The sequence below is a fragment of the Gymnoscopelus braueri genome (assembly GCF_963280865.1).
Source record: "Gymnoscopelus braueri genome assembly, chromosome: 5".
NCBI classification, from domain to species: domain Eukaryota; kingdom Metazoa; phylum Chordata; class Actinopteri; order Myctophiformes; family Myctophidae; genus Gymnoscopelus; species Gymnoscopelus braueri.
The window spans coordinates 7801073-7825731 of NC_137606.1; the positions used below are offsets into that span (position 1 = coordinate 7801073).

The 24659-nt window shown below is 40.7% G+C and overlaps 1 protein-coding gene across 1 annotated transcript; it reads left to right on the forward strand.

Moving 5' to 3' along the window:
* Positions 1-7296: 7296 nt before the first annotated feature.
* rnf169 (ring finger protein 169) lies at positions 7297-19637 on the forward strand. Its single transcript, XM_080428062.1, has 6 exons — positions 7297-8082; positions 9111-9172; positions 9448-9548; positions 10111-10210; positions 11011-11415; positions 16898-19637. Exons 1-6 carry the CDS (start codon positions 7719-7721, stop codon positions 17702-17704), a joined length of 1839 nt encoding a protein of 612 aa, XP_080284188.1. The 5' UTR covers positions 7297-7718; the 3' UTR covers positions 17705-19637.
* Positions 19638-24659: the final 5022 nt, after the last annotated feature.

Genomic DNA, 24659 nt, shown 5'->3' on the forward strand with positions numbered 1-24659 from the left:
CTTTTCAGCTCGTCCGTTGAGGTGAGTCTAAATCCCATGGTCCAGAGGGGCGGATGTAGCGTCATGAGCACAGACTCCAAGCAGAGTGGTCGAGAGTGGTCCTCTGTTTCCGTGACTACTGCCAACTAGCCAATCACAGCGCGGCATTGTCCCTCCGGGTGATGGGATCTTCGTGTACCGTGCCGGGGTTGTTGACATTTTCTTCTTCGATGATTAAAAGAAAGAGTTCAGTTTATTGTTTACTGCCATCCAGTGGTGAAAAATACAAATAAAAGTCCTGTATTAATTTAACATCTTACTCGAGTAACAATACAAAAGTGTTGCATCAAAATATACTTACAGTTAATATTAAAGTATCCATCATGCAAAATGAGCAATTTTATGTGGTATGACTATGTAAAATATATTATATTAAGTGCATTATTATGTTTGTTTGCTTCTTGCAGATTTATTATATTTATTTGACCTTTATTTCACCATTATTTGACCAGGTAGTCGCTTGAAAACAAACATATTTTTTTCAAGCAAGATCTGGCCAAACTATCAGCATTACGTCTCTGTCGGGTGGAAACCTCATACCGGTATGTCCAAAACTGTTTTCAATATTCAAATAAAAAAATAGCAAAAGTAGCAGATCGACAAGCTTCGCGCCACGTTTCGAGCTTGTGGATCTGCTACTTTTGCTGCTTTTGTGTGACGCTGTAGTATGATGAAGTAGGGCGTTAATTTACAAAAGAAAACACAAAAAGTTAGAACATGGAGATAAGAGGTTTCTGCCCGACAGCAACGATTAGTTAGGCTTACTGGTTCTGTTGACCACTGTGTGTACTTGTGTAAACACACTTGTGTATACACACATACTTGTGTATACAGTGTGTTCTTATCAGTTAGACATTCAAAGCAACATGTGACACTTCACAGAATTGAAGTCACAGTATGAGTAATGTTACACCCTGTTTCACTTTATATACCGTGAAATACTTGCATACTTGCTGTGTATGTATGTATGTATGTATGTATGTATGTATGTATGTATGTATGTATGTATGTATGTATGTATGTATGTATGTATGTATGTATGTATGTATGTATGTATGACCTATTAGAAAAGTGCTACTTTGCTGCTCCTATTTCACACAAGAGAGTTGTAGTTGTACTGGTCAAGAGATGACCAGTACAACTACAGAATTCTATTTTTCGTAGTTGGTTTACGAGGAGCTAACTACTGTAGTACAACCACAGTCTTACTGTCGGTCACTGGGAGCTGACCAGTACAACCACAGTCTTCTACTGTCAGTCACTGGGAGCTGACCAGTACAACCACAGTCTTCTACTGTCAGTCACTGGGAGCTGACCAGTACAACCACAGTCTTCTACTGTCAGTCACTGGGAGCAGGTGGGTGTTTTGTCATTGAGCGGACAGAGATCAAATTATGATCCATGAACCGTAAAAGAACAGTGGATAATTAGATAACGCCCCCCTCCAGGCCTCTCTGTGGGTCTTCTGTCTCTTGTAACTTTGATTTGAATCACAAGCTCTGTCTTTAACGCTCATGACTTCTTTATTGAGTTAAAGTGTTGCTGCGTTTTAGTCACTACTCCATGAGACTGTGTTCCACAAAGAGCTGACTGACTTCCAACAGCTACAGTAGAACTCATCATGAAATATCAAACCTTTGTCTGGATGCTGTTGGCTGGCTTGGCCATCACCTGTAAGTTAATTCAATCAACTTGTCAGTTCCCCTTTTCTTCTTTGTCTTGTTTTTTTGTCTTTGTAGATTATAGCAGTTCATAACAGTAACTTGGTTGCAGGTACAGTATGTCTTTCTGTCAGACAAATGATTTACCTGTAGGATTTTCACCATGAGACTGAGTGTGAATTCCACATTTCATTTTAGTTTTGCTGTTAGTTCGGAGAGAGTTTGTGTGACTTTAAGTGTATTCTGCTGCTTGTGTTTTCATTTGTCCTCTTTTTTTATAACACTACATCTCTCTTTAACCACTTTCACCCTGGCGTCCCAATATTTTACCATTTTCACTATTTTTACAGATTCTGTTTTTGTTTTTTTTTACATATTTATATCTCACAATGATAAAAAGAACATATATATATTTTTTACATTTTCAAAATCTTTAAAATGTCTTCAAAATGTTCAAAAATTTTCACAATAGCAGATCTACAAGCTTGTAGATCTGATATTTCTATACAATAGCAAAAGTATAAAACAGGGCTGTTGGTTAAGTGGTTAAGATATATTTAACTCGTTTCAGGATATATACCCTATATACATGAAATACATTTTAAACACATTTCCTCATTTTAGTGTGTGTGTGTGTGTGTGTGTGTGTGTGTGTGTGTGTGTGTGTGTGTGCGTGTGTGTGTGCGTGTGCGTGTGCGTGTGCGTGTGCGTGTGCGTGTGCGTGTGTGTGTGTGTGTGCGTGTGTGTGTGTGCGTGCATGCGTGTGTGTGTGTGTGTGTGTGTGTGTGTGTGTGTGTGTGTGTGTGTGTGTGTATGTATGTGTGTGTGTGTGTGTGTGTGCGTGTGTTTCTCTGTGTGTGCAGGTGATGTGGGAATGGCGGCTGTCCTCACACCGTTTCCATGGGGATGTGGCAACTACAACGGTGTGTGTCGAGATGTGTGCCTCCCCCTTGAGCTGCCGTTCGGACCCTTTGGCTGCCTCAAATCATATGTGTACGTTTGTATCATTTATAGATATATTCTCAACCTTTTCTTATTTCAAGGACCCCCAGTTTGATACCACCTGATGGAACAGAAAAACATTCAAATCAATTACAGCCAGAAATAAAAACATGACAATTCAGTCACTTGTGACCATAAGGCACATCTGAGTTGGGCCATATGGGAGTTTTCTACTTTTTGTTTGGCTATTTATTGTGAATATAATAATAATAATAATAATAATGATAATAATAATTGTAGAAGCCATTTCACAGTTTTTGTTTATTCTGATATTATTATTATTATTATTATTATTATTATTATTATTATTATTATTATTATTATTATTATTATTACCCTTATTATTATTATTATTATTATTATTATTATCATCATGATTGTAGTTGTTATTATTTAGCATTATTAGTTTGATTGATTATTGGTTTATTTAGATGATTTGTGGGCACCAAGGGCATGCCTCTCCAGGCCTAACTGATTGATTGACAGGAAAGCATGTGCAAGGCCTGGGTGATTGGGAAAGGGCATGCACCTGGGTGGGCAGTCGTTTTTTTTTACCAGCACAGCACAGTGCCATAGCCACAGGCCAGAGAACAATGCCAATATACCATGCCATGGAATAATCTGCTTGTATGCACTTTTCTGGGATAAGTAAACCTGCAAGCTAAAACTTCAAGTTTACTGTGTGGACAATGTCTTCTTTATGCCTGCGTAAAACTATAAGTCTGGGTGCATCAGTGGGTTTAGTTTGGAACGACAAAATTGCCATTACAAAAGTAAAAACCTAGTCCTATTGAACTTTGGATGGAGGACAAAGGACTCAAGAAAAGAACAATTGGAAATTGGTTTGGATTGGATTTGTTGGGTTCTGGAAGGATTTAATCACAACCCTTCTATTAAAGTACTGGGATTGGACTGACTTGCAAACAAAAGGATATCGCTTTGCAACACAAAGACACAACAAAGGAGATTGCGTAACGGACACCGACTGTAAAGCTGTATAGGAAAGCTGCATAACTACTGGATTTATTTATTTTCGTGTTTGTCACACCTGGACTTTTATTGGTGACACGTTTTCTGCATTGCCATCCATTTTTATTCAAGTTTGTCACTGCTGGACTTTTATCTGTGACACGCCTGTTGCTTTGCCACTGCCGTTTTTGATCACACAACATGTCTGACGTCACGAAGTCAGTGGTCGATGGTGCTCTGCAACCTGGATTAAGAAATCCAATGTTTACGCTGAGAAGGGTTTTGCTTTGCACATGGCAAATTTTCAGACAACAAGACAATAAAAATGCAAGCAAGCTACCCAATGTATGGAAAAGATCAAAGTGCCTATGAACCGTATTGAAAATGCCACTGAAGTGAAATCTGAACTGACCAATTTCATTCAGTGCTTAAATGAAGTTAGTAAGCTGCATGATGCCTTTATGAGCTTTCTTCTGCCTGAAGATGAGTGTGTGAAACAAGGACAATGGTTTAGCAGAAAACACAACTTTTACTGGGGTTTTGCAGACAATGTGAAAAGTTGGCTTTCTTATGCTGGGCAACCATATGAACTGTGTCTGTACTACAACCGAGTACCATAGAACCCCCTGCTAGCCTGAATGTGGCAGTATCTGATGACATCAGACCTGATGATAGTATATCTAATGTTGTTGTGGCTAAGACCCGCACCAAGTCTCAAACATCACATGTCTCTACAACATCTTCTGCACTTGTTATAGCTCAGGCTGAGAAGGCAGCAACATGCTGCTGCTTTAAAGAAACAACATGAGCTGCAGGCACAAGAGGAGCAATTGAGGAGACAAAAGGAACAACTAGCATTGGACACAGAGTTGGCAGCATTCAATGCTAAAAATCAATGTTTTGGAGGATAATGCATCAAGGAGCGGCTCCAGAGTATCAAATGGAATGCAGTCTTATCCAGAGTATCAAATGGAATGCAGTCTTATGTTGACAAGAATGCTCAAACCACAATGCTCAATCCCAATGCAGCTGTTTACAATCCAGAAAAGGTGAACAACAACATGACAGGAATTGGTTGTGTCCAGCCACCTGGACAGAACCAGGATGTTCGTCCAAAGGAAAGGACTAACATACAAATTACACGTTCACAAAAGGTTCCAACCCAACCACAAATACATGCAGAGTGTCCAGTGCGGTGTCCACTGTCCAGTGCTTTATTAGTTCAACAGCATCTTTCATCTGCTCTTCCAGTTAGACATATTCCTGTGTTTGATGGAGAGCCTCTTGAATATCATGCTTTTACGCAAGTCTTTGAAAATGTTGAGTTGAGACTAACAACTTTGGTGATTGCTTGCACTTCCTTGAACAATACACCAGGGGCCAGCCAAGGGAGATACATACCTCAACAGGGATATCAAAGAGCAAAACATCTTCTTAAAGAACACTTTGGAAATGCTGCTGCCTATATGGAGAAAGCTTTCGGTTGGATGCCTATTAAAGGTGAAGATGTCAAGGCATTACAGGAATTCTCTCTCTTTCTTTGTGGGTGCTGCAATGCTACAGAGCATTTCGTTGATTTGTTTGGAACTGATGAAACTGCCATTACAATAATAATAAACAACATGTATTTGTATTATGACGTGTTACATCAGCAAATAATATTTTCAAATCCAGTTGATTTTCCCAGTTAATATTCAGTTAATACCCGTATGTCTTTTCTCTTCTGCAGATGCTGTGTCCCTCACATTCTGTGAGACTGTGTCGTCAAGTTGATCCATCTCTTCCTCTCTTATGTCTGTCTGTCTGTCTGTCTACACACACTGTTGGTCTGAAGATAAACTGATACACAATAAACAACTGTTACAACTGATGTGTTGTTCTGTGTTGATAGATAGATACGTAGACAGACAGACTACAGACAGACAGTGTATACTTTGTTGCACGACGGTTTCGCACAAAAATAATGTGTCATATATATGTATGTGTATGTGTATGTGTATGTGTGTGTGTGTATGTGTGTGTGTGTGTATATATACAGTATGTATTACACACACACACACACACACACACACACACACACACACACACACACACATACATACATACATTGATACATACATACATACATGTGTATAACACAAAAGAACAGAGCTCAATGTGCTTCAAGGTTCAAGGTGTTCTTTATTGTCATGTCTTTGTGTACAGAACAGGTACATTAAGAGTAAACATTATTATGTAGCATATATTTATTATCTTCAGTTCTCGGACACCCGAGCAGCATTAGTAATATCAATAAAAGACAAACAATAATAATAATCGGAGGGGAAAAGCTGATAGGGTTGAAGTGGTTAAAACTGATATCGATTCTATCCTCCTATAATTTGACAAACCTCTGTAGTGTGTGGTGTAGTGCGTGGTGAAGCTAAAATTTGTTCTGCCCGGTTCTCCTCAGTGGCTGGAGCAATTGATCTGAATTTGCACACAGCCATTGACCATTACCATGTGCACCTAACAGCGAAGCCCGTTTTTCGATATCACCAAATGTCAGCTGTTTATTAGCGTTTTTGTGTCGCCATGGTTATGGGGCTGCCCAGCTATGGGACGAACTGCCTCCGGGTTGCCAGATCATGTGCGCATTCCCCCCACGGAGAGGTGGAACGGGTATGGACTACTTTTAACTAATTTAGCTGAGGGGAGCCCCTGGAACCTCCTCCTCAAGGACACCTTGAGAACCACTAAACGTACTGCATTTATATTGAGACCTCATCTCTTATATATCTATATGAATACACATTCACATTATATACTCATGAATCTATACTTACTATATATTAATTACAAATTAATATATACTCAACTCATGCACCTATATATTTATTACTTACTTATATAACAACAATCTGGGAACCCATTCGGTTAAAAAAAAGGTTAAAAAAGAAGATCAGAATATGTCTTGAGAGATTAATATAACAATAACCTATAGTTATATACCACTCATTATTACTACTCACATATTCATTTATGTAGTTATAAACTCATATAGTTTACATACTCGATTTTATGTGCAGCCAAAACTGACTGAAACTGGATTTATTTCTCTTTTGAGGGTTTAATACAGAGCTATTGGGTTTAAAAAACAACAAGAAAAAGTGCTCGTTAATTGGAGCACAGGTCACTGCCAGGTCAGGTAGGTTATGGTGGGCCAGCAATGTTTGGAATTCACCAATCAGGATGGAATTTGAAAAATAGGACGGATCCATCTTGATCACTTGATGAGATAATGTGTAGGCTACCGATTTGTGTGATGGTTGGACAAAATCTTTAGGAGTCGAGTTTTGCAAAAATCGGCCACATGGTGGTGGCACTATAATAGGGCAATGTTAAAATGGTGGCATTTGTTCCTCAACATAGTGCAAATGTGTGTGCAAAGTTTCACCGCAATCGGACGCTGCGTTCGTGATTTGCAGCAATTTGTTCAAAACGGGCCACTCCTGCAAACTTTAGATGTCAATTTTAGCCAATCAGGATGGAATATGAAAAACCAAAAAGATCCGTCTTGATCACATGACTATAGAGATCATGTGCACCGATTTGCGTGACATTTGGATAAATTAGATTAGCTGCTCACAGACGGACGGACAGGGTGCAAAACATAGTCTTTCGGCCATGCCTTCGGCGTCGGCCTGGCGGAGACAACAAACATCATCATGTTATTGACCCATAAAGCATTTCGTAGCGGTAGTGTGAATTAGCACCGCCCAGTCCAGAGGTGAGCTTCTTAACCGAGCGCACCTCATCACTTTCTATCCAAACAATGGAACCGACCTAGGTGCGCTGGGTTCGCCTCCACCGGGCCTCCCGACACACCGCAGCGGGGCGGGAGCGGCCATGGAAGCCGCTGCATTTACCGGGCGGGGCTTGATGTTTTCAAATATCACAGAGTAGAGAGAAAAGATGGCGACGGGCGGCGGGTTCATCATCTGACTGGTAAACAGACTAGAGAACCGAGAAGCACAACAACAACAACAACAACAACAACAACACGCCATGTCCGCACCAGAGCCACTCAGACCCGGGTCCACCCCGCCGGAGGAGGCCCGGAGGATCAGAACCACCAGGGCCGAGGAGCGGAGCGCAGGGTCCGGGTCCGGGTCGGTCTGCGACCGCTGCTCCTCCTCCTGTCCGCGGTGTCTCCAGCGGGCCGTCGGCCCCGGCGGGGCCCCGCCGGACAGCGCCGGGCCCCGGTGTGGTTGTTGTTGCTGCTGTCCCCTGTCCCTGTCCCGGCTGCGGGGCTCGGCGTCGGGCTGGGCCCCCCTGGCCCCGGGTCCGGGTCCTACAGGTCCGGCCGGCGGGGACACCGAGCGGCGGAGGAGAAGTTACCCCGAGAGGAGAGAGCCAGACACCGGCAGAGGTTTGCTTTGATTTCCGTTGCTGTGCGCTTTGCGGATGTTTGCATGATGTTATCATTATAATTATGTAATAATTATTATTATAAGATTATTTATATCAAGACGGAGATGAAAAAAATGTTGTATTCTTATAGATATTAATGTATCTATGTACTTATTTGTATTATTACAAACTGACTTCAAGTCTTGAGATAAACATGCAGGCCTGTTTATTCTGGATTGTTTATGAGCCAATAAGTTACAAAACCTGCTTTGAAATAGTTATGATGACATATTTATAAAAGTTACAATACGTGTGTGTGTGTGTGTGTGTGTAAGTGGTATCGTGATTGGGGGGGGGGGGTCCATAACAAACTGTGTGACAGTCTGTCTGTCTTCAGAGAAATGTCCAACGTTGACTTTGTGCCACTAGGTGGCGCTCTGGCACCACAATATTGTCACTTGTTGACATCACACATGACTACTGTTTTCTTGTTTAAACCTGACATGTTCAGACATGTTCTCTGTGTGTGTGTGTGTGTGTGTGTGTGTGTGTGTGTGTGTGTGTGTGTGTGTGTGTGTGTGTGTGTGTGTGTGTGTGTGTGTGTGTGTGTGTGTGTGTGTGTGTGTGTGTGTGTGAGGTCATCATCACTGAGGAAACCTTCATCTTTTGCACTTTTTTTTGCTGCATAGTTTATTTATGTAGGCCTATGTACTTGTAACTAAGTGTGTATCTTAGTCTTTTAAGTTGCAATAGGAGATGTTGAGATGAATGGATGCAGCTGTCTTGATGACAGATGACAGCTGACTTTGAATGTGTCATATAAACTCAGGTTTAGTTATAATTGTGTGTGGTTGGTGCTCTCTCATTTGAAACTATCTTGTAGCTATCCACCTCTATGTCAGACAGTGTTTATCCCTATAAGACAGACAGACAGAGACAGTGTTTGTCTCTGTAGGACGGGCAGGCAGACAGACAGACAGACAGATCTGAGAGCATAGTATTTAGATGGATAGATGGCTGTGTAACATTGTCTGGTGTTCTGTTCAGACATGTTCCTGTGGCCATCTCAGATCTCCAAGCCCACTGAGCTTCAGTGTGAACAACACAAGGTGAGAAACACTCCATCTTGACATGCATGAAGGTTCTACATCCCACATCCCATCTGCAACAAACCACTTAATACAGGACATACAACATCTTTAATGAGACATTTGTGTGTGTGTGTGTGTGTGTGTGTGTGTGTGTGTGTGTGTGTGTGTGTGTGTGTGTGTGTGTGTGTGTGTGTGTGTGTGTGTGTGTGTGTGTGTGTGTGTGTGTGTGTGTGTGTGTGTGTGTGTGTGTGTGTGTGTGTGTGTGTGTGTGTGTGTGTGTGTGTGTGTTGCAGAGTGGTGGTGTGTTGTCGGATTCTGAAAATGAAGAGCCCGTGGGGAAGAAGACGAGGATGGTTTCTGCCTTCATCAGAAGAAACGGAAAATCGACCAAAGAGTATGTCTCCTACTCCTCTCCTGTGTTATCCTTTTAGCATGACCTTTGACTGTACTACAGGATACTGTGAATAATAAACTTGTTTCAATCAAAACTCATCTCCTCTCCTCTCAGTTGTAGTATTACATATAGTTTCTAGGCAATTTTCCATTTTATGTACAAGTGCCTGTAGCACTTGCCGTAGCATCGGCAACATTGCAGGCTTATGCAAAGGTTATGCAAATTGTAATTTAGATAGCATGTTATGTAGACTGACGCCAAGTTCATTTGTTGACCAGGCATCCTATAGTTTGTATAGTTTCAATGTACAGATTATTTATTTTTGGATATTATACTGTTTAAGACTGATGATAGGTTCTTGGTTTGCTTATGATCCTCATCCTAGATGACTATTTCTATGCATTTGATGTATTACCTGGTGTTTATCTTGCTTACTGTAAGTCGCTCTGGAAGGATTAAGCGTGTCTGCTAAATGCCTACATTGTGAATTGTAATGGATAATAGAGTCTTCTTTATCTTTATGTGTGACCTTTGGGTTGTGGTGTGTTTGTTTTCCTCTCAGTGCGTCCCAGAGGACAGTCCAGAGGAGTCAGAGCTGTACAGACTCGGTGGAAGGCAAAGGGAAAGTGCGTCTGGTCTCTCATCCGTCCAGCCTGGATAAGGTAAGAAGTTACACATGTTCCATCCTGCTTGTTTATAAAGCCTTATATACTACAGCGTGTTACTATATATATATAATATAGCCTGTTTCATACTACAGCGTCACACAAAAGTATCAAAAATAGCAGATCTGCAAGCTCAAAAGACGGTGCGAAGCGATGCGCTTTGAGCTTGTCGATATTGCTATTTTTGAATTTGAATCCTGAAAAGTAACAGTTTTGGACACCAGAATATATAGCTAAAATCCAAAATGACACAGATGCTTTCCTGGTTTTAATGGGTTAAAATGTCAGTAATTTAAAAAACTTTTCAATGTAAGCGTTCCTGGGACACACTCTCTCTGTATCTCTGTCTGTCTCTGTCTTTATTATCTCTCGCTCTCGCTCTCTCTCTCTGTCCATGTGTGTGTGTCTCTGTATGCCTCTCTTTCTCTGTGTCATCGCAGTGTCATGTTTTATTGACAATTGACATGATGAAATACAACACTACTCATCATCACACAAGCAAAGTAGTGAACACTACTTTGCTTGTGGGGGCTAGTGTGTGGGGTCATCATCACTGAGGATTGAAGTGTATATCTTAATGTCTTTTAAGTTGCAGTAAGAGATGATTAGATGTTGAGATGAATGGATCCAGCTGTCTTGATGACAGATGATTTTGAATGTGTCATAAACTAAGGTTTTTAGTTATATTTTTGTGTGGTACTACTCATCACTCAAGCAAAGTAGTAAACCACAAAGTAACAGTAAACGACAATGAATCTACAGTAATGTAACTCATAAGTGTGTGTGTGTGCCTTTAGGTGTGCGTCAGTCACAGTGACACGGCCGGCATCCTGCTGTCGTCTGAGAACAGCCTGGCTCGCCGTTCTCTCTCCGCGCCCGTCGCTGCCGACAGGAGACCCGTCGGCTGGCGCGCACTGATGACATCACCATCGTCGTCGTGCCCCGCTGTGTCCTCCCAGCAGCCCCGGGGTTCGACCGCCACCGTGCAGCCGCAGCAGCAGCGCGAGCGCTCGGCCAGTCCGGAGAGCAGCAGCGACAGCATCTCGGAGGAGCTGAACCACTTCAAGCCCATCGTGTCGTCTCCGTGCACGCCCCCCAAGCGCCTGCCCGACGGCCGCCTGCTGCAGCCCGCCATCGTCAAGTCCACGCCCCGGAACCTGACCCGCGGCCTCCAGAGTGCCAACACGGCCACCAGTTATGAGGTAACGTAGCACGGATTCCAGTTCTCAGTCACCACGACTAATTTCAGTCAACATGTCCTTCTCTTGGCTAACTCTTGACTTTCTCCAAAAGGATGATTTATACTACAAGCTAGGCCTGGGCAATTAACCAAAAACATATTGAAACCGATATTTAGAACCAATAACCTTAATCTTGCTCATGTATGTTAATCGAGGATAATCATATTTTTTATTTCTTATATATCAATGAATCAACATGAAACTATTCTAATAGATTTTTTTTAATCAACCAAATTGATTTGTCTGATTAACCACCAGCCAGCCAGCGGTATTCAACTAGATTAGGCAGGGGGCCACAGTTGTAAAATTACTTGAAGCCGGGGGCCATCAATTTGACCGTTTAACTGGAAAACGGACCACTTCACCCATTCAATATTATTTTTAATTAAATGTTATATTAATGTGAGAATAATGGCTGATATTATAGCATGCTAACTTTCCAGGAAGAGAAAGAATGCAGTTTCTATTAACTTGGATTCCCCATCAATGATGTCACTGGCAGGCACGTTTCTGAACTGTTCACAGCCCTCCTCTGAGACACAGAGTCAGTAGACAAAAAATGTACCGTATTATAGTGACCATTAGTGAGGACCAATTATATGAAGATAGGTTGAAAATGGTTGAAGTGGTCCTTTAAGACATTTATAACTGGTTGGTTAAACGGTTAATTTATTATGTTATTTGTTATTTTATTTATTTTGTGGTGCGAAGATACTTCCCACCCAAAAGTGGCGCCAGGAGGTAGCTATCCAGCCGCCATGTTACGAAGCTGCAACTGCTCCATGACTGCTGCCCAATTCTGCCTTACAAGTTATACGAGAAATAAACAATGATTATTTTAAAAGAACATAATGTCTTGCTTTAAATATATTTTTACTCTAGTAAAAGTTAAATTCACCCATGAAATCATTTCATTTAATTTAGAATTGTTAAATTAGGACACATTAAATATACTTATGAAAAGTATCTGGTGTTAAAACGTAGTTAAAGGTAAGGTAAGTGATATTTTTGGCTAATTCTTTTTTTGGTTAAAAAGGTTAAAGTACTATATTTTGATAATAATCATTGCTACAGAGCGTTTGTTCAGTCACAGGGGTCTCTCCAGCTCTTTAGTAAACAGAATATAGAACATTTTCAGGTAGGTGACAACATTTGAGCCAATCAGGAGAGAGCACTGACAATGTATTTTCTGTTTAATAAAGAGCTGGAGAGACATGGGAGACTCCTTATATGGACAGGGCACTCTATAGTAACGAGCACTATCAGAACATAGACCTATTTTGCAATTATTTGAATAATTGCAAAAAAGTATCAAGAGTTAAATATCAAGAATGTAAAGGAAAAACCTATGCCCTGCATTTTTCACATCTGCCTTTTATAGCGCCACCGGCTTTTGTAAAACACATGTTTTTATATTACTCCTTCAGATTTTGTCCGAAAATCACACAAATTGGTACATAGTATCTCCATAGTCATGTGATCAAGACTGATCTTCATATTAAATCCTGATTAGCTAACATTGTTTGAACAAAATGCCCCAAATCATGAACGCAACGTGCGATTTCCGTGAAACTTTGCATGTATATTCCTACTATAGGCCGAGGAAGAAATGCCACCCTTTTCACATTGGCCTGTTATAGCACCACGAGCAGGTCGATTTTTGCAAAACACATTTTTGGAACAAAATGCCTCAATGAAAGGCCTAGGAAGAAATGCCACCCTTTTCACATTGGCCTATTATAGCGCCACCAGGAGGCCACAATAACCTACCTGACCTGGCGGAGCCCTGTGCTCCAAGGAGCACTTTTTCTAGTTTCACCATGTAGCTTGACAAAAGTTACTTTGCTGCATTTTCAGTGACACATCAACATCAGAGAGCAAGGTTTGAGTGCAGTTCGTCCATTACTTCTGAGTTTTGAGTGGTTTTGGTCCATCACACCAAAGAAAGAATTCTCCATCTCATCCATTAGTTTTTACACCGTCATATGTATCACTCAATGTCATGATGCACTTTTTCCCAACTAATGGTTCATGAAACACATCATTAGAGCCTGTGCCTCTTATCAGCCAGGTCAGGGGTGGGCAACTTTGATGATGGAGGGGGCCACTATATTTCCACACTCACTCCAGAGAGCCACATTGCATATACTGTCGGGCAGACACCTCTTATCTCCGTATTTTAACTTTTTTCGTAAATTATTGCCGTACCATTTACCATTCTAATTCACACAAAAGTAGCAAAAATAGCCGATCTACAAGCTCAAAACGCGTCTGTTTTTGCTATTTTAGCTATTTTTTTATTGGAATCCTGCATTTCTTTTTGCTATTTTTGAATTGGAATCCTGAAAAGTATCATTTTTATTTCATTTCAAATGCATTTGTATGAACTTAAATACAAATACAAATACATTGGGCATAAAGAAGACAATAGAATTTTAAAACTAGTCATTAAACTACTAATATAGACTGAAGTAATTAAAGCGGGTCATGATTGCATGTTTGGAATTGTAACAGCTGAAATCAATAATATATCAGTATTCCCATATAGAGCATCGCAGTTCCCGCCCACTTCCTGGTTTTTCGTGGTGCCGGAAGGAACAACTCAATGCATTTTTCCCATTGACATTTCCAAAAATATTTATATCTATTAATTTAAGCCTCGAATCAAGCCATCATGACATGACGTGAATCATGACCATAAAACGTTTTTTTCTGTGATTTTTTTTTATTTTATATTTAATTATATGATATACTATATTTAATAAATACCCTTTGTTTTGCCGTTTTCAAAAAAAAAAATATCACAGAATCAAATGTTTTATGGTCATGATTCATGTCATGTCATGATGGCTTGATTCGAGGCTTAAATTAATAGATAAAATCTTTTTTGGAAATGTCAATGGGAAAAATGCATTGAGTTGTTCCTTCCGGCACCACGAAAAACCAGGAAGTGGGCGGGAACTGCGATGCTCTATTAACCTGCGGGCTGCATTAAGTGAAGGTGGGGGCCGCATGTGGCCCCTGGGCCGCCAGTTGCCCATGTATGAGCCAGGTACTCAAATGTAAACAAAAAATCACACCCTGTGTGAAGTGGGCGGTGTCTTGCTAGCTAATCACAATACTGAATGGAGTCAACCAATCATGTACAAAAATGTACAAAAAAGAAATACATTTATTGAAACACTCTTTATGATGGAAGAAACCATAACTTGAAAAAAACAAATTTATGTTTTTTTTCAAGTTATGGTTTCTTATATAGGGCTATGCACATGTGTCATGTGACACTGGCCAATCACAGTCCTGAATAGACTGTGATTGGCCAATCACGGTGCATTGTACAAATTGTACAAATAAAATTGTACAAAATTGTACAAATATCCAAACCTCACTTATAGGGGCGGTTTCACCGCCCAAAAACAAAAACCTTTCATTCATACAAACATAAAAACACGTCAGAACCATATCAGCCTGCCCCCACTGCTCTTATGAAGACGCTTCCTTGCCAGGGACCCGTACACAGAACACATTGAAATTCATACTTCCTATTTTCTCAAAATCAAAGCCTGTGCACTAAAAAGGTCTGGCACAGAAATGATCCTCTCAAACATCAAAATGCGTAAATGCAGTATGAAGCCGTACGTCACCATGTCCAATATGGTCCTATAGTACCTATAGCACATGCTGTAACAATGGGCATAATGTTGTGATGATTCAGCGATCGGGTTGACAATGCCACAAAGAAGACTCTTACTTTTGGTGCTGACAGCTGCAAAAAAAGCTACTGGTCCTAAGATGGAAACCTCCCCATAAATTAGAAGCTTCACAATGGATCCTCGCACTAATGGACATGATCTCCTTGGAACTCTCTATAGCTCGAACCAATGGGGCAAAAGAAAACATGCTTGATATCTTAGCCACAGCACTGGAGAAACTTAAATCATGCTATTAACATCATACTGTACATACTTACTGATTTATATTATTTCTTTCCTTTTCTTTTCCCTTTAACTGCGGTTTTGTACCTGTATTTGCTTTGTTTAGTTTTATTTATTTATTTTTGCCTTATTTATTGCCCTGTCTATGTTTGTTCAACCTGTGGGCCATGTAGGGTGGGGGTGGGGAGTTTCTTAACTGGAGGGACAAATAAGAACTCCTTGTTGGGCAGTTCAAATTTACATTACATTAGCTGCACAGTAGTACTGTGCAGGACATGCTTGTTCAGTCCTCCAGCTATGTGAACAAAAATAAAATAGAAACTTGATCACAAAAAAAAACAATGGGCATAATGCATTGTTGCACCAAACACTGGACAGCAGGCAACATATTGATGTGAGCGCCTTAATTAACACATTGGGTGCCAGCATTTTTTCATAACAACTTACGTTGGGTGCCAGCATTCTCCCCATTGACTGCGCTTTGCTGTTTAAAGCTCTAGACTCCACGAGGAGCAAATCCATGTAAAAAAAAACATCCATTCATGTTGCGCGATGACCCTGGCTACAGCCTGGAACGATAACATTTCACTCGCGAGTTACAATGGGGGGGGATCGCGCATCGCGCATGACCGGTTTTCCCCACCGGAAACAGATTCGGAGATATAGGTGTTTTAAAGAAGGAAATAGACAGGAAGTGGATGGGAGCCATGTTTTTGTTTCCGGTGATCTATCTGGCCTATCCTTCTCAAGATCACAATGGGTACTCCCAGAGCTGCTCTAGCCCCGCCCGTGTGGAGAAAAACGAAAAAAACAAAAAGACATATTTCACGGTCTGGACCGTGTTCGGCACCGGACCGCTACTCTGCGCAAACACGGTTCAGACCGTGTTTGGCACCCGATGTGTTAAACATAAACAAGTTTTGATTAACGGTTATGAAAAGCATAAAACATTTTCATCCTGTACAACCAACCATCCAATATATATTTTCGGAATATGGAATGTGTTCCTGTTGAAATGTGTTACAGGGCCACAAGCGGGCCTCCAGTTGAATATCACTGACTTAATCCCTGGATTATACTTCGTTGTACAATGGTGGCGTGGGAAAAAAAGCTAGCTTTTTCCCCTTTTTTTTATAATCATTCATTAATTGTAATCGAAATATCGTGACTTCAAATATGATTTAGTCATATCACCCAGCCCTAATACAAGCTCTACAAGCAGCGTTGTGAACTTGTACAGTGGCTGTTTTTAGTGCGTGACACAGTGTGCACCCAACTACTGTATAAATCAGGCAAAATCCTTTATCAACACGTTAAGGAATCAATATAAGTAAAACAAATGTTAAATTAATTGTTTAATTTGAAATATAAATTGAGTAAATTTTTATCAGCAATTATTCGATTGTCAGTTGTTTAATAATTGAGATCCCTTGACAAGTTGACATGGCCTAACAAAACTTTTCAGCTGTGATATTTTTCTGTTTTGTTTTTGCTTTAATCCCTGGTAGGTTGGACCAGCCCTGCTGCAAAAGTGGCGACAGATCGAGTTGGACCGCAACCGCAACCGAGGCCCGGCTTTTGTGGTGGCCTCCAAGGCCACCCTGACCAGCCCCGTCGCTGCGGAGGACGGAGGCGCGGAGCAGGGCGGCTGCGGGACCGCGGATAAGGTCAAAGGGCACATCAGGCGTGACACTGTGAAGGCGTCAGGAGACAGAGACACCATTTTCACCCTCCACAGGAGGGCGCTCTTCCAGCAGGCGGAGGAGACGGACACAGCCAGCCGGCAGAAACAGCCGGTACGGGTTTTTGTCCCGGCGCGGCGCCTCGGCGGCAGTCTGGACCCCCACCAGGCGGGGGCAGCACCCAGCGCCCGTACAGAAACTCCACTCTGTAAAAAACAGACATTTTCGCCGCCGAGCGACAGGAACTCCCGCTCGGTCCGGTCCGGTAAAACCGAACCGCTGAAAGACCCACACAGGAAGGTACCGTCGTCGGGCGGCGCCGGCGGCGGTCGTTCCTCCAGGAGAGGCCGGAAGAGGAGCCACAAGAGCAGACACCTAGAGGAGGGAGCGCCGCCGGGGTCGGAGGTCAGGCGAGGGAGTCAGGAGATCGTCGTGGAGGAGGAGGAGGAGGAGGAGCAGCACTGTGACGAAGAGGAGCGCTGCCTCCGGGACGGAGCGCTGGCCCTGAGGCTCCAGAGACACTTTGACCTGGAGAGGGACGTCGGCCCCGTCCCTGACAAGTACTTCCTGAGGTCGTGGGCGTCCAATCAGAACCGGAGGAGGTCGAGACGAATTGCCAAACAACATTCATGAGGAGGAGGAGAGAGACGGTTGGTCGAAAAGTGTTAAAAGGAGCATTCCGCCAAATAAACTGTTTTACATTTATTTTGCAATTATAGACAACCCAGTGAAAACTTAACCTGCTTCACTGAGGGATACTGCTGGCAAATGTAGGTTTATAATCATTAAAGGGGGTGGTAGTGATATGTTTTTTTTAAAGCAAAAGGTTTTTGTTAAAAAGTTAAAGCTCTATATTCCAATAGTAGTCATTGCTAGAGTGTTTGTTTTGTAGCAGGGGTGTCCCTGCCTCTCCAGTTCTTTAACCCATTAAAACCGGGAAAGCATCTGTCATTTTAGATTTTAGCTGTATATAGCACATCGGTTCTCAAAGTGGGGTCCTTGGGTTGGTTCCAGGGGGTCCCAAGCAAAAGTAGTTGATTTAGCATCACAATCATTTTAACCACTTTTTATGACCATTTTATGATTTGGCTATTCAAAAATAGCAGATATACAAGCTCATAGCATGTCACTCTGAGCTTGTAGATCTGCATTTTTTTTTTTAATCTTGAATGTTTAGCAAATCTTTGAATACATTTTTTTTTTTTAAGCGAATATTTTAAACTAAAACCTTTGCTTCTGGGGGTCCCTGGAACAAAATATTTTTGAGATGGGGGTCGGTGGCCAAATGCATATCATTTTGGGTGGTCCACTGATATTATAGCAACATACGTTTTTCTGAAAACTATCAGAATATAGAGCTATTTAACTTTCACTTTAACAAAAAAATACTTTGTAACTTTCACTTACACTCCTTTTTTTTTCACTTTTTTAGTTTCTATAGTTAGAGTGACTTCAAATCAAACCAAAAATGGACAACAGACTATCCTACTTGTCTTCTATTAGAACAAGTACTGCTTTAGATCATGAACATGTAACAAACTACAGACTGTTGTTAGTTAATCAATTCCACTGAAGGCTTGGAGGAAGAAGAAGAAGAAGAATGATGGATCATGTTTCATTTTATTTGTAGGGGCTCTAATTAATAATAATGAATAAGGACAGATGCTGATGAGAGTGACTCTGTCTTTTGTACATTAATGTCATTTTAACCACTTTAAACCCTCTAGACTTAGTAAACTGGAGTTGTCTTTGTACTTGGACCGATTTTTTCTCTCTACAAAAATAGCCGATGTGTGGCTAATGTTGCCCCAGAATATGGATGCTGGGGTTCAATTGGTTAACGACATCCAACCTCGCATCCCTATTTCTGGGTGTGTAATTATAGTTGAAAATGTTCAAACATTTTCAGAAACGGCGAAAATAGCTGATCTGTTAGATCAACTGTCATGCGGCTACTTTGGCCGTGACACACGAAAAAATTATAGAACAGGGCTCAAGTGGTTAATTTATTCAATAATGACTCTTATATTTTAAAGACTTGTTAAGTGTGACATGATCACATTAAATTCCTTTAATTTCCCCTAAGAATAAGTATAGATTTCACATTCATCACATTCAAAACACACAAATTAAAATATATTTGAAAGTATATTTTGACACTGGAGGTACATTCTAAATTTATTTTAGATATAGTTTATGGCCACTTAACTCTCTCAGTGCCACACAACGAGATATCCAGAGTTTTTTTCTGAATGCCCTCAGTGCCAAAACGAAAAATCCTGAGTTAAAAAAAAAAAAAAAAAATCTTTTTTGGGGGGAAAAGAATGTTCAGAACCCAAGATATCATTATCTGAAGATTTGCAGCTCCATCCACTCTTTGTTTAACTTATAACTGAAAAAGGCTGTATCTCGCTTCCTAAGCACTTTTTTTTTACTTTGAAAAAAGAAGAAAAAATTGCTGGCACAGTATGAACATATTTTTATTTCATTGGCACTGAGAGAGTTAATAATAAAAGTTTTCTTACATAATTAGGTTTTGGCCAATTTTGCATTCTGAAACATATTGGGATTTGTTTTTATGCAGTTGGAGGGGGGGGGAGTATGGATGAAAAACATGTTTGAGTGGTCAACATCTAGCTAAAATATATTGTGAAAATATATTTCATGGTCAACAGTATATTTTCAATTTTTGTATATTTATATTAAAACATGTTAAATATATATATGATGATGTATTTTTTTAAAGGTATGGGATCGTACTGTTCGACTCACAGGATATGATGTATGTGTCTACAGGAAGTGATGTTATTGTGTCGTTGTCCTTTATTGCAGTGTTTCCCAAACACAAGTAATAGTCAATATTATCAGAAAAATTTCCAATCTGGGAATAAATTCCTTACCAAGAAATTTCTTCACCAATGTGTTTGTAAAGGTGTCTAGTAACACATCTCACAAAGACTGAAATTCAGTTTCCCTAGGGAAACTGCTGAAAGTTGGGGTACTCTTAACCTTATGGGGGAAACATTTACACAATTTAATTCTGCTTCAAGTAGCATGTAAGGGGTCAAACTAGGGTTTTGTCATGATTCTGAATCCATTGCAAGCATTTGTTTTGCACCAAAACCCCTCCTTGGCAGAAAATCGTCCAAGCCCACCTTTCCAGCTCATTGCATAGGCTATGGGTTTTCTTCTCCTTTAAAAAAAAATCTTTTTTCAAGATGGCCACCAAATCAACAAGAGATATCTATATTTCTTGCACATTTTAGGAAACATTTCACCATTATAGATATTGTTGTTGCCCAGGTCTCCCTTCTAAAAGAGATTATTAATCTCATTGGGCCATGCCATGAGTTTTGGAGGGGGTTTAACCATGGGGTGGACAAGAGGAGAAATGGGGTAGGTATAATCCAAGGAAGAGTACAGTATATCAACAGGTTGAGTTGAAAAGAAGGTCAGACAGAGTGATGAGCATGAGCATATGTGTCCGGGTAGCTCAGTTGGTAGAGCTCTCGCCTTTAGACCATAAAGGTCATAGGTTCGAGCCCGGGCACCATCAACTCAGCGTATGAGTAGCACTCAGGGAGGAGATAAGAAAGGCAGCCAGAGAGATGAAGAAAGTAGGCAGGAGTACAAGGAGATGAGGAGTAAGGGGAAGAGAGAGGTGGCAAAGGCTAGGTAAAGAAAATGAGAAATTGGACACTGAGAAGGGAGAAAATAATCTGCACCGGGTGGCTAGACAACGCTAATGGGATGGGAAGGATGTGCAACATGTTAAGGTGATAAAAGGCACAGAAGGTCACCAGTGAGAGCGAACATGTATAAGACTGTAGGTAATGGTGGCACTGATGAAAAGACAGGCGGCACAGCTGAAGGTGGCAGAATGCTTTTATTCTCATTAGGAGTGAAAAGGAAAGACATCAGAAATGACTAAATTAGAGGATCAGCCCAGGTTAGAAGGTTTGTGGATAAAGCAAGAGAGGCGAGGTTAAGGTGGTTTTGACATGTGAAAAGGAGAGATGGTAGGTACATTGGGAGAAGGATGCTGAAAATGTAGCTGCCAGGTAAGAGGAGAAGAGGAAGGCCAAAGAGGAGGTTTAAGGATGCGGGGAGAGAGGATATGCAGGAGTCACAGAGGAAGACATAGAAAACAGAGCCAGATGGGGAAAACATACATTTTCTTTTGCTTTAATCCCTGAGTTTGTCTGAGCATGCATGTTGTATGGCGTGTTTTTGAAATGTTTTAATTTTGATGGTTATAAATGGTAACTTGCGTTTGAAAATGTTCAAAAACCTACAATGGGAGTGCCATTTGGTGATTTGGTGATTGACCTCACAAAAGTATAGGCAAAGATATTAATGCAAAATCAGTCTAATTTTGGCGGCCACCTTGACATAAATGGCCGCCATCTTTGATTTACGAGTGGCCCGGTTTCTTAAACCAAATAGTGACCTCCAACGATGATTTGTACCAAATTTCACACTTGTATCACCATTTGAACAATTCTAATTTTTTTACACAAACAATGGTTTTTAATGACCTGGAAAAATGTCTATGGCTGTTTTTAGCCCAAGGAGTGTTTTTCGTGCAAAACAAATGCTTGCAATGGATTCAGAATCCTAAACAAAAAAACTAGTTTGACCCCTCACATGCTACTTAAAGCAGAATTAAATGTTGTAATTTTTTCCTGCATAGGCCTAAGGTTAAGGGTACCCCAGCTTTCAACAGCTGTCACAGATTCCCCTAGGGATACTGAATTTCAGTCTTTGTGAGATGTGTTACTAGACACCTTTACAAACACATTGGTTAAGAAATTTCTTGGTAAGGAATGTATTCCCAGATTTGTTTAATATCCCCTGACTATAAATATCCCTTTGTTTTTCTTTTCCTACATTTTGTTTTTAATTGTTATTTCAAAAGATTTTCAAAATGTTTCATAACTCAAAAACGAATTCAAACATTTTTCAAAATAAATACAAATCAAATAAATTCCATGCATTAGGAAAAAAAACACAAAAACCTTTGAAGAAGTAGTGAAAATAGGTCCTGGGAGACAACAAATTTCTCATTTGAGTCCCGAGCTAAAAGGTTTGGGACCCACTGCTTTGTAGAATTACAGGAATGATGTCATTTTGTAGGCCAACCTGGACTTCCCTAATCCCTAACTCTAAGGTTACGGTTACACCGGACTTTGTTGGCTTTGAGCGTGTTGCACACACCTTTCGTTTATGCACACGATGCGCCAGGCTGACTCCAGTACAGTAAAACAGCTGGAAGTAGGGCTGTCACAATTATGGCATTTTATGTGATGATTAATTGTCGCTCAAATAATTGCGGTTAACGATTTAATTGCGTTTCTGTCATTGAACATTGGACCATTATGAATGAAAATTACAATTATGTTTGGCTTTTAGGCATCGTAAACAGGTGCACAGGGCAGATATGACAAATTACATAATTTAATAACTATACTATAAAAATAGTGGGAATAGGCGAATAGACGATTATGCAAAAATAATTGCGATTATCTCAAATAATTACGGTTCTGTAATCACCCGATCTACTATGAATCACCCCATTCAGTGGCAAAATGCATTTAAAACCACCGTAATATTGAAACGGTCACGTGACCATTGTTCATGTTTAGCCCATGTTGCCATGGCAACCTCTCAATACCATTAAATGGGACTTGGGCAATAATTTGTGTACGACAGAACAGCCAATGGAGAAGACTTTCCATTAAATGGGGATTTAGGAGTAATTTCGGTAACCTGGGTGAGCGGGGTTGCAGAGATTGTACAATTCCACCCCATTGAATGGGAACATTTGGATGTAATTCCTTTTCACTGAATGGGGTGATTCATAGTAGATCGGGTGCACCAATTGTGACAGGCCTAACTGGAAGTAGATAAATGCTCGAGGTCATTGCTGCTTTTTCCCCCCTCTGTCCAATGGGATGAGTTGAGAGGCCTTTCTGTCCCGAAACAGAGAAGAACAGAGATTCAATGGCAATAATTGAACGTGGTGGAAAAGTTGTAACGTTTAAGGCGGTTACACCGGCGAATATGCGAATATACGCAAAATTCGGACTCGTTCCGAATAATTAAAAGATGCTTTTTTCGCTCCGCGAAACTGGTGTGGAAGCTTGCATTGACTTTATAAGGTTTTTAAAAAAAACGTATTATTCGCATGAAAAAAATCGCCCCGGTGTGTAAGGACCTTTAGAAATGTGCAGTTACCCTGTATACACTTATACTGTATACTACCCTGTATACACTTATACTGTTGGTTTGCTTAATGTTGCACATGAAGCTAATCAACTGGGGACCCCCCAGTCCATTAGTCTGGAGTGTTGACATTTGGATTCAGCCCATGTATTCATCTCCAAGTTGCCAACTCTGTAGGAAGATGCTTTAAAGGGATATTTCACTTTCAACATTTTAACGTCTACTCAGACTTTTATGAGCACCTCAGACGCTTTTGCTTGATTCAGTATTTAGATATTTGATATTCCTTTTATCTGACACTATTCCTATACAAACCCATTGTAACTTCAAATCCATTTTAACCATGGTGGATTCATCGAAAACACTGTCCTTGGTTCTTGTTACATGTGTCAGTAGTGTGTCTGTGAAAGAGTGTGACAGTACAGTGAGTATGTCAGAGAGTTGGTCTGTGAGTGGGTGTGGTTACTTCCAGGTTCCAGGTGCTGCCTATCTGCCGAGTGCTGGATACCAATCATCAGCCCTTCCAGTGATTGGTTGGGGTTGGCTACTTAAAGACACCAAACACCTGCAGACTTTGACAGTACTTGCAGTAGTGCTGTCCCCTGCTCGCCTGCCATATTCTTGTCTATGTTTATATAAGTTGCTCTCCGTATTTGTGTCCAGTTAATCTTCGTTAAGCTTGCTTGTGTGCAAGTCTTCCTGAAGATTCATGCGTGTGTATAGTTTGTGGTGGTTTGGGTCCACCTTGTGAATTGTTTGAACCCACTAAATAGTAGTCAGAGCAGCCTGACTGACAGTTTGGGCTTGCTACTGCTAAAGATGCTTGAGACACCTTAACTTTGATCAAACACTGTTGTGGAGATGGTACTGTGGCGCCAGCTTTTTGTAAATGACAACTTTTGATTCCGATTAAACTAAGAGTAGTTAGATTAGATTTCTCATGTCATTTTTATTTCATATTAGGACAGTTGAGAGGTTTAAAAGCAATGGTACAGTAGGTTTAAGTTGGTTTATTTGTTTATTGTTTTGCGCCAGGTACTATTTTCTACTTAATGTCTAAAATCATGTATAAAATCAAGTGTTGAAAATCATGTCATAAAATAATTCATTCATTGTCAAATCATGCAATTCTAACAAGAGAAGAAAATAAATGGTCAATAAAAACCAGACTTCACTTTCCAACCCGTATGTGACAATCCTTCATTTCCCCTAGACCAAAGGATTGTAACAGTTCTGGTGACTGATTTTGGCCTTCTAATACTTGAGGGGCCGTGTTTTTTCATTACTTTTTTCATTTATTGTCTCCGAAAGGCATGGCCGAGACTACGTTTTGCACCCTGTCTGTCCGTCCGTCCGTCCGTCC

Bases quoted from the DNA above. Each gene is read 5' to 3' on its own strand.
- rnf169 (XM_080428062.1), top strand. From the start codon at position 7,719: ATGTCCGCACCAGAGCCACTCAGACCCGGGTCCACCCCGCCGGAGGAG. The intron at 9,173-9,447 runs GTGAGAAACACT...TGTGTGTTGCAG, and splicing joins TTCAGTGTGAACAACACAAG to AGTGGTGGTGTGTTGTCGGA. The intron at 11,416-16,897 runs GTAACGTAGCAC...AATCCCTGGTAG, and splicing joins ACACGGCCACCAGTTATGAG to GTTGGACCAGCCCTGCTGCA.